The 14,607-nt window shown below is 41.8% G+C and overlaps 1 protein-coding gene across 2 annotated transcripts; it reads left to right on the forward strand.

The window, feature by feature from the left end:
• Window positions 1-658: 658 nt before the first annotated feature.
• fam174c (family with sequence similarity 174 member C) lies at window positions 659-2,647 on the forward strand. 2 transcript variants are annotated; one of them, XM_083672176.1, is made up of 3 exons: window positions 659-1,100; window positions 1,234-1,379; window positions 1,980-2,647. In XM_083672176.1, exons 1-2 carry the CDS (start codon window positions 805-807, stop codon window positions 1,361-1,363), a joined length of 426 nt encoding a protein of 141 aa, XP_083528302.1. In that variant the 5' UTR covers window positions 659-804; the 3' UTR covers window positions 1,364-1,379; window positions 1,980-2,647. The 2 variants fall into 2 exon arrangements, with proteins under 2 accessions (XP_083528302.1, XP_083528301.1); XM_083672175.1 differs by having other exon boundaries at window positions 1,234-1,359.
• Window positions 2,648-14,607: the final 11,960 nt, after the last annotated feature.

The following is a 14,607-nucleotide window of genomic DNA, read 5'->3' on the forward strand; positions in this document are numbered from 1 at the left end:
TCAGTTTGACAACCTGCATATTCCAAAAACCCTTCGAAAATAAATAATCACTTTGGATGTGTCTGAAGAAGTACTATAAGTAGGCTACTAGTGGCTAATTTTGAGAAACAAGTTATCTGACCTTAGAACTAAATATTTCAAAAAAGTGATGACCGCATACGAGATTAGATTATGTGGCGCATTTATTTTGTATTTACTTAACCTTATTCTCATTGAGATAACATCTATTTTTTAAGAGAGACCTGGTCCAAGACAGCAGCCAAGGAGTACAATGTTTCAGACAAACCACAAACGCAGACACATACAGTATATCACAAAACAAATTACAGACGAAGACACGTATACATTACAAACAAATTACAATCATAAGACACAAACAACAAATTACAGACATAGACATACCATAAAGAAATTACCGACGTAGACACATGATATATATACGCAATTACACACACACACACACACACACACACACACACACACACACACACACACACACACACACACACACACACACAGCGCAATCATACATTAATCATTCATATGTACGAACAACACTGGTTATTTGAGAACTACCGGCCCAGATTTCAAGTAGTGTGTTCCCTCCGGACGCAAACAACAGTGACACTGTACACGTCACTTAAGGGAAGTTGGAAGTTCCTGGTTAATTTACTTTCAGCTTTGCCAGCTAGCTATCAAAACAAAGAGCACAACTTTTGACAACTTCTTCTTATCGCGACTGAGACGCCGAACGTTTTTGATTCGAGTGTCACAGCATATTTCAAGTGGACGTCGACAACGAAAATGCAATTTCAAGGAGTCTTCTTGAGGGTTGCCTTAGCGATGCTGTGGGCTTTTTCGACTATTGCACAGCCGGGCGCACACACAGAGTCACAGGGCACTCCGAAATCGCCAACAACGCTCGTCGCTGCCATCCCTAAATATGTCACTAATTCGAGTGTCCATAACTCCACACACTCGAACAACAGAGGTCTTCCTAAGAATTTCAACGTGGATAGTTCGATGATTCAAAGGGCCTTATACGTCCTAATTGGAATTACTATCTTTGGAGTGCTGTATTTCATCGTGAGAGCTGTGCGGTGAGTAAAACAAACTACCCACTACCTATGATAAGGTGTCAGCGTGAAAGCAACCTAGTTGTACCAGAGATCATATACGCATTTGTTAATCTGAGTTTCACTTACGTGTGTGACCTATTGTTATTATGTTTAGGCTGAAGAAAACAACCCACAGTCGGAAGAAATATGGGCTGCTCTCAAATTATGATAACAACATGGAGATGGATCAAATGGAGAGTGACGAGGACGAGACTGTGTATGAGGCAAGGACCCTGAGAAGGTGAGAGAGCAACCACCGTGGTAGGCTGAGAACCGACACCCACACACACAGCTAGCTACCTATATGGAGTTAGGGCTGTACTAGCTTCTTCTTCGCAGTTTCGATAAAGCCACTGCAGGGTTACCATCAAAACCTTACAACACTTTGATTGTCTAAAATGCTCTATGCTTTATAAAAATCCTTCTGTGTGAACCTCGCATCACTTTGCCGCCATGATCATTGTAGCTAGTCTCTCAATCAAGCGCCTAAGTCTTTCAATTCATCCTCACACCTTCTCCAATACATTTTGAGGAGGAGGCGGGGTATCTGACTCCATAGCCCTCGGCGGCTTTAACTGTGATTACCCAATGTACTTAATGTTGCTTGCAGACAGGTAGTAGTAGAAAGGGTGCTAGTGCTGTTCAATTATTCTCATAACACTTTGTCCTGTCCATACTAGCAACAGTTTTTTTCTGACCAAAGATTGCCCTTGGTATTCTTAAAGTCACCTTTCAGGTTGTCAAGAGGAGCCATTATACTTTGGGCATGCATTTAGTTCACATTAAATTGGCCTAATTCCTCCTTTAAACCTTGTTAAAAACACTTGATTTATCTTGTGTGCTGTTACTCTTATCTTTCAGATGAGTCCTGGTCTTCTCAGAGAATGCACATTGGTCTGGGAAAGAATGAGACATTTCTACTGCTTACTTTTCAGAGGTACCTTTTTTTCCCCCTTGGACCCATGGACTTGAAAATAGAAAAAAAAAATGGTTTTCCAAATTACTTTCTTTATCCTGTGATGAATGTTTATGTACCATTTATGGAAAAAGGGTACAAGATATTTGGTGACTAAGTTGACCTTTGATTAGCCTATATCTAAGAAGATGAGGAAGTAGGATTCGTAAGAGGACCAAACCAGTTGGGCTGATCATGATGCCAAAGCTACAAGCTGCTTGAGTGAATGTGAGCAGGATAATTGTTTCAAATTAACTTGATAATGCATTGTATAAAGCCATCTTTATTGTTTGTTTTAAACTGTGCAATGATAAGTTCCTTGAACATGTTGTTAAAACTAAAATATCTATTCTAAGCATTGACAATTTTCCATAAATTATGGTCAATTTGGTCACCTGGCAAAAATAGGTGATCATGGTGCTGTGATACTACTGATGCCATGGTATTTTATACCTTGATATCCACCACCAGTACCATTTGTGTTAATGATTATCCTAATTAGCTCGAATGTGCTTAAACTACTATATGCTGAACTCAGACCAGTTCTTGAGGCTACCAGTATGCATAATCTTTTTGAACTATGCACCAGCACCTGAACGTTATAGGATGTGCACCACCTAAACTTAAAAAACAAACAAAGAAAAAAAACATGCTTAATGCTTTCAAGGAAGGAGTTCCTCAGTCTGCAGGCATTCGGCCAAAAATCTATTGACAATCTTTAGCAACGCATCTCTTACTTTAGCTCTTTTAGCTTATGTGGGCTAATCATGTTATAAAGGAGGAATAACAAATGTTAAATATCAATATGCAATTCCCCTGACAATTAAAACCATTATTTTTTCCAAAAAAAAAAAGTTTACCTGTAACTCAGTAGCAGAGCTGTAGTATGTTACTGTACATTATGACCTCAACTTTGCTGCTGTCTCTGGTCAACAGGCATTCATTCCCTGCTGCCAACTCATTTCTCTGTAAGAGATCTCATATAATGCTAGGGAAGCTGTCCTGGTCTTTTGTCAGTAGGTTAACAACAAATGCCAGTTATGTCTGTTTTGTATATTTTTCTAGGAAACCTGAGAATCTGTAAAAAGTTTACCATACGGTACCTTGTTTGTTTCCCAGAAATTCTGACACCCTGCTTTATACATTTCAATATTCTGGTTAATTGTTATTAATGATGCCTCCCTCGCAGGGAGTTAACTATATTGACGAGAGAATGTGAGTTTTCCTGAGGTGACATTAATCAGATGAGACGCACACAGGCAAGAGAGTTAGAGGTAGCCTATTACTTCTGTCTCTTAAAAGAAATGGCTGTTTTGCCTATCGAATTCCCACAACTCCCAGTTGTCCTGTCTGTGTTTAAGCCTATTGGAAATTGATTGTACCCTTTAAACAATGTTAATGTCTCTCTGCCCTTTTCCTCTCAAGTCTCTCTGACCACAGTAGTTGGCTCCTTAATTTTGAATGGATTATTGAATTCCAGTTTCACTATTTAACCTCCATTTATGTTGTTTTGTATGAAGCCAAATGTGCAAGTGCAAGAAGAACTGGTTTGACTTATTCCTGTACCCAGTTACTGGGTTTGAGCAAACAGATTCCTTAACTTATCCTCAAGTGCCATCAGTGTGTGCTATGCAGAAAATGCACCTTAGTTTCTCCTAATAACATCTATTCTCTACCCATGATCTATTCTCTACCCATGATCACTCTGTAAAGAGAACAGCACACAGTCAGAACGATAACCATATATGGTGATGTAGGAGAACATATGGGAGAAATAATGGGACGATACTAACCAACGAAGACTCTTGTGATGGGAAATAATCGGCTAAATTGCCCATGGAATGGAGACATCCTTAATGTTAAAACCTTTGCCTCGAAAAAAAGGTTAATCTTCTTTAAGCAATGCTGGATTTTGAACTCAGTTGACAGCGTTTAGATATACCATACCATGTGTGTCTGTCATTTCGTATGATTTCTTTCCTCTGGGTTACTCAATCTTTGTGAATCCTTCATTTCACAGGAGAGTGACGTATGACATTAGTTTATACTGTATGTACCTTAAATTATTTCAGTTGGGAACAGTTAAGGTAAACCTCCTTATTTAACAAATATTAAAACAACCTTTGTGTGTTATTTACTATACAGTTTTGATTACTCTGTATTGTTGTTTTTCTTGCCTTCTGTCTGTATGTGTTCAACAGCAATATCATTCCTTTGTAAACACTCTGCCCTGTATGATGCTGAAGACAGTGGATAGTGTTGTGAATGGGGCCAAAGTGTATACCTGTGTATTTGAGTCTCATACTCTGCTTAAATGAAGACAAGTCACTAGTGAGTGCTGTGTGGATGCTCTGGGGCTGAGCCTCTCTGGTGGTGGGATATGTGTCCATATGTGTGTGGAAAACCTGCAGCTTTGGCTGTTAACATTTTGCTCTTTTCAAATAAAGTTGACAATACATATAACAAAGTGTTTTACTATGAATCCTTATTCACTCTGACTTGAGCTGAAATGTAATGGACTCACTCCAATTTGTATTCCATATTACACCCATTTATGATTCACAGAAATCTTACATTTAAATAGTTGAATTATGTACATTTGTGAGGAAACATAACAGCCACAAGATGGCATCCTAACTCCAGTTGCAATGCCCAAAATCTACCAAGCTTTTCCATAGAAACCAAATGAGGGTTTGACTCAATGCAAACTCTGCTCAGAGGTACAGTACAGTCTATAGTCCGAAGGCCACCTTTCTACACACTCACTCCTTCCTCTGACCCATCATAATTTTAAATGTTAATCCTACTGCCCGTTAGATTCTCACCTCAATAGCCAAAGTATCAGTGTAATTGCTGAAACAAGGGTGTAATGAAAATTATTATTACGCTCAAATAGTCCAGTAGATAAGCACCAAAATCGTTCACTTTTGAAAGTGAGCATGAAAATTGACACCCTTCAAATTTGTTTGCGCTGAACAAAACCTGATATAGTACCAATTTATAGTCCAACTTAAAAGTGAACGATATAGTATGTTGTTGTTTTTTTGCTTATCTACTGAGAGAGACAATTTCCCAGGTTGGCATTACATTGTTTAATTTCATTAAACAATGCCAAAAAGGACATTTGATATGACTTTAATTTTGGGAAGATAGAGTTTATCTTAAAGGGTTAGTTGTTCAATATTTTTGAATTTATAATCAGATTGTTTCTTACCTTGAAAGTAGTCTATGGGCCAGGAGAAACTGTAATCCATGGTTCAGAGTTGTTTGAACAACTTCAGCTAATTTTAGCCACTGCTAACAAAAAACGATAGGAGTGATTGGGGAATATTTGCGGCCACAATCTCCTCAAATGAACTCTCTGACTTGGTTGGAAGTTACTTTGAGGTAATTTAGCCACAAATGTCCTATGGACAGATAGAGTCTGAGACCTTGCCATCTATCGAAATAAAAATGACACCACCAAGACACAGTTTGTAATAAAATCCTTCTTTCATTGACTCCGATGGTTGGTCGGGTGGTGGTCCCCTTTGACCAGCATCGAGCTTGCCAAATTGCTCTTGCAAAGTAATTTAATAGCAAGCAAAGGGAGTGAGCAAGCTAACTTAGACCAAATCCTGAGATGGAGCAAAAGTTTCGTAGTATACCCATGGAGTAGTTGAAAAGTGGATTTATTTATTTTTTGTGAATTTTTCGTACATTGTCTCAGACTCTATCTATCCATAGGATTGCATAGATGAAGATGCTCTCCGGCTACATCTGTCTATCACTCTTTAAAGGCCCACTCCAGTGCTATATCAATGTTTCCAGCTGCAAAACGAAGCATGGTCCTTAGCCATGATGTTCTATGATGATTTTAGTCTGGAAATAATAATTTTAGTGGAAATATGTATACTTGTTTAAAGTCATAAATCTCCTAACGCGGAGAGTCTTGAGCCGTGACGTTGGCTTGATTAATGAGACGACTTGCGGTTAGAGTAGAGTGACATGGGTTTCCCTGACTGGAACAAATTCCACCGTTGCATTCTGGAATGCATTTTCACCAAATTATGAAGTGAAACTACCGCTGAAGTTAAACTGGTTGGTGCAGGACAACAGTAGTAATAAGTAGTCATGAACAGTCTGATGATAAGAAATACGTTTAGTCGAAAACTATGCATGAAACAGGCAATATGCCCTGTGTTTACAAATAGTTCATCTTTCTCTTCTACTAGTCGTAAGTGCTTGTTTATTGCTGACTGTTCCCTCTGGATCAAGTGGAGATGAGACTAGCACCACCAGGTGCATTACCCTGTGTGTCATCCTAAACTAGTCTGCATATGCTTTTCCAATTACCTCTGTTAAACTCCACTGTGACATCCTCGCTTGACGCAAACATCCGAGAGACGGCCCGGCCTATGAAAGGATTTGCATTAGGTAATTCCGGTTGACTCGTGTCAACGGCAATTTGCCGCACTCCAAAAAATGTGGAGAAGCAAGCCAACAAGGGTAACGAATGCCATTGAGTGGCACAGCTGGAGCCGCGAGAAATCGTCTCTAAGAAATTTCACTGGAAATCCAATGACTGAAGCATAGAAATCTGAAATTTAAAAGAGAGACGGGGAAGAAAGAGCAAAGAGAGAAATGAATTTATTCCAAATCCAACTCAGTGGGACCGTGTGGCCTGGGTTGGATCCTCTCTGCATTTCAATGAAGAGAAAACTGCTCAAGTGATGTTTATAATTCTTGTTTTCTTGTCATTCAGCACTCTCTCTTCAGAGCCGTCAGTGAGGTCGGCTTTCTGCTTAGTTTTCAAGAAGCCTTTTCCCAGCACAGCAAAAATGTCTGAACTTTGTGAGAGTGCAAGACATGAGGCTATTAATACACCTACAGTAAGGATATGCTCCCAATTGTGTTGTCTTGGTTGCTTCTGTAAGATCTCCATATACGTCTTGGACAGTGGAATGGAGGACACTGCCTTCCGCACACCTGTTCCTATATGCTTCTTCTGTATTGTTATTGACGTTCTTATCAAATGTGTTCAAAATGGGAGTTTTAATACCTGTTTTAATATTGATAAAAACATATTTTTCTCCCAGAATGATGGCTCTAGAAATTAAATTATATTGTACACCTTTTTCCTTGACTATGGTGTAGTTGATCATTTATTGAAGAAAGCTGGACTGTGTTAGGGAGTTGACGAAGAGCTTACATACATAGCCTATTTGTTCTGATATACTGTATCTAAGCAACTCAATCTCTGCAACTGACCCATCTCTTTAGACTACACCTGGCTCCTCCTCCTCAGACCTCTCCCCTTCCTAGCGCTTCCCAACATACCCCACTTGTGTTGAACCTGAACTCTTGCACACACAAGAAAGAAGAAGAAAAAAAAGCAAACCAAAACAAATGTTTTATTCCCTAGCACTGTGACTGCTTCTGGCACTTATTACTATAGAAAGTCTTCCTGTACTTGTGGAGTAGTTATAGTTGTTTCACGTACTTTAGGAGAATGCACTTTGTGTAAATCGCTCTAGATAAGAGCATCTGCCAAATGACTAAAATGTAAATGTGAGAATTTATTACACTTTTTGTGAACATGACTGCTGTATACACATATATTATTTAATGTTGGTTCCACTTGGGACACACTGGTGTGCAAATTAAACACACACTGAAAGTGCAGTGCGAAAAGCCACCTGCAATTGATTAAATCCCATCAGTTGTAGTTTTTGCAGTTTTATTCATCTTGTTTTACTCCATTGTATCATATTTATCAATACCTTTAGATATCATGTTGTGTCTTGAGTTTATAAATGTATTATATTTGAATGAGGGGATGGGGTGTTCTGTAATAAGGATATTCTACCTTACAATGTAATAGAGCAGAAAAGGAACTTGACGGTACCTAAACGTGCAGCCCACGTATCTTGTGTGGCTCCCACTGTGTAGCCTCTGCCTCAGGCACAGTTCTACAGGCCACCCCTTTTGATGAGACTAGACGCAAGATGATAGTCCCTCGACAGAAGAACCCACTCTCACACACGCAGAGGTCAAACCCAGCCACAGGGAAAGTCCCTCAGAAGCCAGCGGCTGAGGCAGAACTTTAGCACTATCTCTTTCCTCTTTCTTACTCTCTCCCTCCCCTCTCTCCCCTGTCTCCTGCACACACTCTTTTTCCCCTTTCCACCCTCCACTTTGTCAAGTCGGAGGAGACACTCGCTTCTGACCTTGCTCAATGCTTGAGTGGTTAGGCTGCTCCTGGCTGCTGGAGCACCACTGGGAGACATAATAAACGGCGCCCTTTTCATCCCCGACACAAAGACGGAGAGGAGAAGACTCCGAGGCCTCAAAGGAAGTTACTGAACAAAAGAGACTTGAACTGAATAGATCTGCGAGACTGACAGGAGGGAGAGGGGTGTGTGTGTGTGTGTGTGTGTGTGTGTGTGTGTGTGTGTGTGTGTGTGTGTGTGTGTGTGTGTGTGTGTGTGTGTGGGTGGGTGGGTGGGGGGGGGGGTCCTGGGCAAACTGAACTTTCATAAACACAAACACACACACACACACACACAACAAGGGAAATGATAATGACTTATGTTAATCATTTATTGTTCATGATATTTGGCAAGGGAACACACTGTGGGTTTGACAGATAGAAGTATATAGAGGCTAGGTAGTATACAGGGATAGCCTGCATGCCACAGGCCTTATTTCCAAAACTCTAACATACTGTGGTAAACTTGCTTGCAGAATTAGAGACCAATTGCTCTCATCTGTGCCTACTTTAGGACTCAGAGACAGAGGATTGTATAAAAATCAGAGCTGGGAGTTGAGCATCGTCGGGTATTGCTGCCCACTCAAGTTATCTATTACATTCAATCTTTGGGGGTGGTGGTCGTTTGCGGTTGTATAGAACCACCGGTGATGAAGAAAGATAGTGAGAGGAATGACGGTATCGAACGGATGGGGACGGGATTCTAGGAGTGCCTTGACCGCTTCCCAGCTTTTATTTTTATTTATTTATTTTATTTTTTGTTCGCTTCCCAGTTCTTGATTTGAGTATTCAGCAAGCCGCAGTGTGCTCTTTTCCTGCACCGCGCTCGCGATCTCCCCCCACGGCTTCCCACACTACAGGCTGGCCTGGCTGGTGCGGTGCGCACACACTCCCGAGACCCCAGTGGAGGGTCTCAACACATTGGGGAAGTTAAGTAAATTTTAACTGAAACCGTTCTGTGTTACATGTGGTCAAGTCCGGTGTCCTTGTTGTATGTGTGTAAGTCTTAGGTTTTTATAAATACAGTGTGGGGTGCAGGGGAGGCTGGTTAGTGAAAGTGGGTGGGGTCTTTTGCCTTATCACATGTGTGGGCAGTAGCGGACTGGCCATCTGGAGCACCGGGAGAATTCCTGGTCGGCTGGTCGATCTGTGGGTTACGGGGCCGGTGAGCAACACAGCCCAAAATGCCCACTACCCCATCTCCCCCAGTGTGGTAGGCCCATTGGTCCATTCCTCCTGTCGCGCAGCCCTGCCAGGGCTGTTTTGTTGTCCCAGTCCGTCCCTGTGTGTGGGGAAACCATGTTACCGGGGCAGAGCCCCCTAGTTTGCTGTGCGTCCAAATGTTTGTAGTGTCACTAGGCTACCAGTGTTTTACCTTATGAGTGTTGTGTGCCGTGTGCAGTATCACTTTGAGTGTTAATTCACCCCCTTGCATGTGTCGGCCGTGGACCCGATTGCAGCTAGCGGCCTGTGTGTAGGCTTAGAAGGCCCCTACCCTTTACTCCTGTTGTTCATGAATTATAATAAAGATTGATCCTGTTTACTTTTAAAACCTTGTGTTTGTGTGGTGGTGTGTCAGACCTCGGACGGCGGACCATAACAGTTTGCTAAAGGAGGCGGCAGCTAAACAGTACTCTGCTCAGTCCAGTATTGACACCACCTGTCTGGTTGTTTCAAGGTTTATTACAATACCTTATGCAAGGGGCCAGTCCTGGTAGAGAGTAAAGAGTGGTCGAAAGGTGTAGTTTTGTTACAGAAGATAGAGTTTAAACTCATATCTGTTTTTGTCAAGATAGGAAAATCTTGTTGTGAAGATAGGGAAGTTAACTTTAATTAAATGAGTCATGTTCCCATGCCTTCACTTGGCATTAGGAGAATCCCTTCACATTGAATCCCTTACAAATGTAACGGACAAACTATACCAACACCGCAATGGCACCGTAACGTCTCTGTTGTGAGAGCTGCAGTTTAACAATCTTACGGTGATCTATGAGAGATGCTAGACCGCATGCAAAAGCAGCACATCTGCAAAGCAAGGTTGGCTTGAAGCAGCATAGTTTATGGTTCAAGTCTATTTTCCTTCCTTGACAGCGGTATAAATGCAGAGAAATAAGCACATTTCATGACTGAAGGTGACCTGTGCAAATAGTTAGTTTACATTAGTGGCCAACAGTTAGTGGGCAACAGTTGGTCACTAAGTATAAAGGTAATGTGAGATTTGTCTATGTGAAATTTCAGGTAATCCTGAAGTCAGGATTCGGCCCTTCTTTCTACACAACAAGTCCAGAGCCTATAACCAGAGAAGCCCTCAACTATAAATGAGCAACATCCTCAAGAGGGCACTGGTCTTTGGATAAGGGGGACTGTAAAAGTTCATCACAGACAAGGCCACTAGATCAAAGACTACCCCCATGTACTCCTTCCCTTCAAGTACAATAAGAATCAAAGAAACAAGAAAGATGGGGATAATAATAAAGGAGAGGAAGAAGCAAAGCATTTTGCCTTGAATTCAATCCCATGTAAATGAGATGGAGAGATTGGAGTCTTTTTGGAGAGGAGAAGGGTCCATATCCGCTCCCCCCCCTCTCCTCCTCCTCCCAGTGATCAGTGGCTCGTCTCTCTCCCGTTCTCCCGCGTTGGGCCTGGTGACACGCCAGCGAACAAAGAGGGATTGTGGGAAAAGCGCCGGCATGCCAGCTTGGTCTCACATGGTAGTCAAGCAGGGAGCGTTCCACTTGAGTCATTTTTGGACAGATTTTTTTGCATAATCCCCCCTCCCTTTCCAACACACACACACACACACACACACACACACACACAGTTCTTTGCCTCCCCAGTACCCACCCTTCTAGCCTTCCATTCCTCCACACACCCCCTCCACCCTACCGCCCTCACAGTCCCGCCTGTCACCCCTCAGTGGCTCCCCCAAATTCCAGCGTAAGGCTGACGGACAGTTCAGAGGAGTGGGGAGACACAGCCTCACTCAATAGTTCCTTTCAAGATGGTGATTAAAGATTTCTCCTTTTAGTAGCTCTTTGACGGTGCCTTTTTCCCCCCTTGTTACGTGCAGAACAAAAGCTGTAGCCTAGCTATAGCCAGGGTTTGGGGGTTTCACCCAGCCTCCCTCCTCAGGCCTGGAGGTGAGATCCTAGAGGCTTCAGGGTGTGTTCTACTAATACTTGTGACCTTTTTGTCCTTCTCCGCATTTGAGTCTGAATTCCCCCCCCCACCCCCCCCCTCGGCCAAGGCTCATTCTGTAAGTTTGACCCGACTCAAAGGGAGTTAAACTCATTGTTTGTTCACCCTGTGGACCTTTCACCTCCTCAACATGCCAGCATTAATCTATTTTAGAGGAATTCATAAGAGCTTCGCCATCTGGCTATCGAATGTGACAGCCCTTTGTCGGACTTTGGCTATTGAAAGTTTCTTTGTGTTTGTACTTCTCATGGAAAACCTGCCTTGGGAGAATACAGTTGCAGTTTGACTATAGGGACGACAAATGTCACCAAGGGTACCACTTAGTTTGACATGGAAGGATGCCACACCTTCATGATAATGACTATGGACTCAAAATTATGATGAGTTGTTTTTACAAATTTACAAACAAATTATCATCATGAAAGTAATGAAGAGAGGAGGGCTAGTGGCTGAATTCAAAAAAAGCAAACCAAGCAAAATGAAAACCTATAATAATGGCTTTTGAAGAAAAAAATGACAAATATTGTGCATTCTAAGCTGTGTAGATTGCTTTGTCAATTGCCAATTCATCAGCTGAATCCTGCCTTTGAGGTGGTGCATTGTACAACACATCCCAAAACAGCAAACAGAGATTCACCATTAGAGAGCATTAGAGGAGTGGGATTGAGCAGTGAGACCAGGGGCCTGGTAAGTAATGAGGAGGGAGTCATTTAGCCATGCATTTAACCAATAAGTACATTTTGTGCAGGACTAGATTTGATTCTGTTATGATTGCTACCCATTTGTCTGAGACCGCACAATGCTTGGGAATGGAGGTGAGCGTGGGGGGTTGGAGTGAATAGCATTACGTTCCATGGTCTTGATATGAGGAGGGGGAGGAAAGAGTGGGAGAGAATAAGATTTTAGAGGTTACCCAAAGGAGATGAGTAGAGGGGGAAAAAACGATTAAATATTTTCCATTTTCGTTTAATGAGGTGTATATTGCTTCTTGGGAGAGTGATGAATTAACATTTTTAATTCTTTTCAAAATAAACCAGTGTGTTCCTCCATGGTTAATTTTTTTTTTCCCACCAGCAGTCTTTGTATTGTATCATTTTATAATCAGTGTGTCAAGCGCCAAGACATAATAACATATCATTTCCTATTAGGGCTCATGAAAAATCCATTTGCGTAGCGAGAGGGAATGTTAGAGCTGGCGCTGTTCTTTTTGTGATCTTTTCAGAGTGTCATAACAGGTATAAATAGCCATTCAGTTTCCTTTGCCTATTCTCTGCTATTGTTCCTACTCAACTTTCAATATTGGAATGAATTTTTTTTTTCCCCTCCTTCTCCTCTAAGAGTTGAGGCACAGTTTTTTGGAAACTTTAAAGTGTCAGGAGTTGTCAGGGGACCCAGGTTAAATCTCTGGAGTGTCTGCAGGGCTGTTTTGGTCTTGTGATTCCAGTTCAGAGGGAGTTCCTCACAGAGTGGGTCAGGTGACCCACATTCATGTTGAAAGGGACCACACAATTAGTGTTTCAAAAGCTACAAACCTTAACCTACACTATGGGAATGCACTTTAAAAAAATATGTCTGTGGGTGCACTCAGACTTTGCCATAACATACTCATGGTACCCTCCACTGAGTAGTTGTCTCCTTCCAGTTGTCCAGATACTAATATAAAAAACATATAGCCTGTCTTCTTTCCCTATATCTTCCTTTTCATGACTTTTCATAACAGATCTTATGTGAGTCTTATGACAGTGATATGGCAGGGTTACAACAGCAGTGTCAAGGGAGGCATCGAATCATCTGCACTAAGCAGAAATACGAGTTCAGCCTGCTCAGAAAACAGCTTACTCTTGCTGTGACGGGGAGGTCATCGTAGGGGTCGACTCTGAAATAAGGCACTAATTGAAAGAGAAATCTGTATTTCTCCCATTAAAAGGATTGTGGATTAGTGCAGTTCCTCAGTGATGAATTGAAGGTGATGACTTCTTTAGACAGGCTATAGACACATGTGGATGAGGGTGGCAGGCCATTCAAGCTCGGTGAATTCAGGTCGTCTGCAGACTAGATGAGCTCGCTCTGTAGCCACACAACACTATCAAGAGACTATTGCACCTCTTTATACACCTGGCCAAAGAAGAAAAAACCCAGGGTGAACCTCGAGGCCCTACTAGCACTGGAGGTAATTACCTGTCGCTAAGGCCTGATGTCAAATCAGGATTGTAATTTGGCCTCAAGCCTCTAAAGCTACCGGCAGTGGCCACTTCACTCAAGTCGCTTGTGTGCTCACACACACACACACACACACACACACACACACACACACACACACACACACACACACACAGTATCTCATCTCACACACACACACACACACACACACACACACACACACACACACACACACAGTATCTCATCTCACACACACACACACACACACACACACACACACACACACACACACACACACACACACACACACAGTATCATTTTAGTCCTACTTCTACTCTGCATATTTAAGACACCTAGTTTGTAATATAAATAATTACTATGAGGTTAAAGTAAGAAAGTTAAAGTACAGATTCTCAGCTTTTATTTTAAGGTATTTGTGTACATATCGGTTTCATCATTTAGAAATGACAACGCTTGAGTACAAGCAAATGCCTCCAAATTCATTGGATGGTGCTTCATTATACAGTAAGACAATGACCCAATGACCCAAAACATACTGTCGTTTTTCAGGGCCAAAAAGTGGAAAGTAAAATACCTCAAAAATACCTCAAAACAAAAAAATACCTCAAAACAAACTCTGCCGGGGGTGTTTGTGGCATAGCACACTAATGCGCTTACCATGTAATCGCAAGGTTCCTGGTTCGATTCCGACGCTCAACCTATCTTGCATGTCATCCCTCCTCTCTATCCCAATAAAGCAGAAATGCCCTAAACACATACTTTCAAAAAAACAACTCTGCCTGGCAGAGCATTACCAGAGAAGATATCGATGTCAGATGGGGTTAATGGGTCGCATATTGCATGTAGGATTGTCGAACAAATACTAAACATGAGTGCTTAATTTGGACATTCTATGAATCTGTTCC

This window comes from Argentina silus, assembly GCF_951799395.1.
Source record: "Argentina silus genome assembly, chromosome: 6".
NCBI lineage: Eukaryota > Metazoa > Chordata > Actinopteri > Argentiniformes > Argentinidae > Argentina > Argentina silus.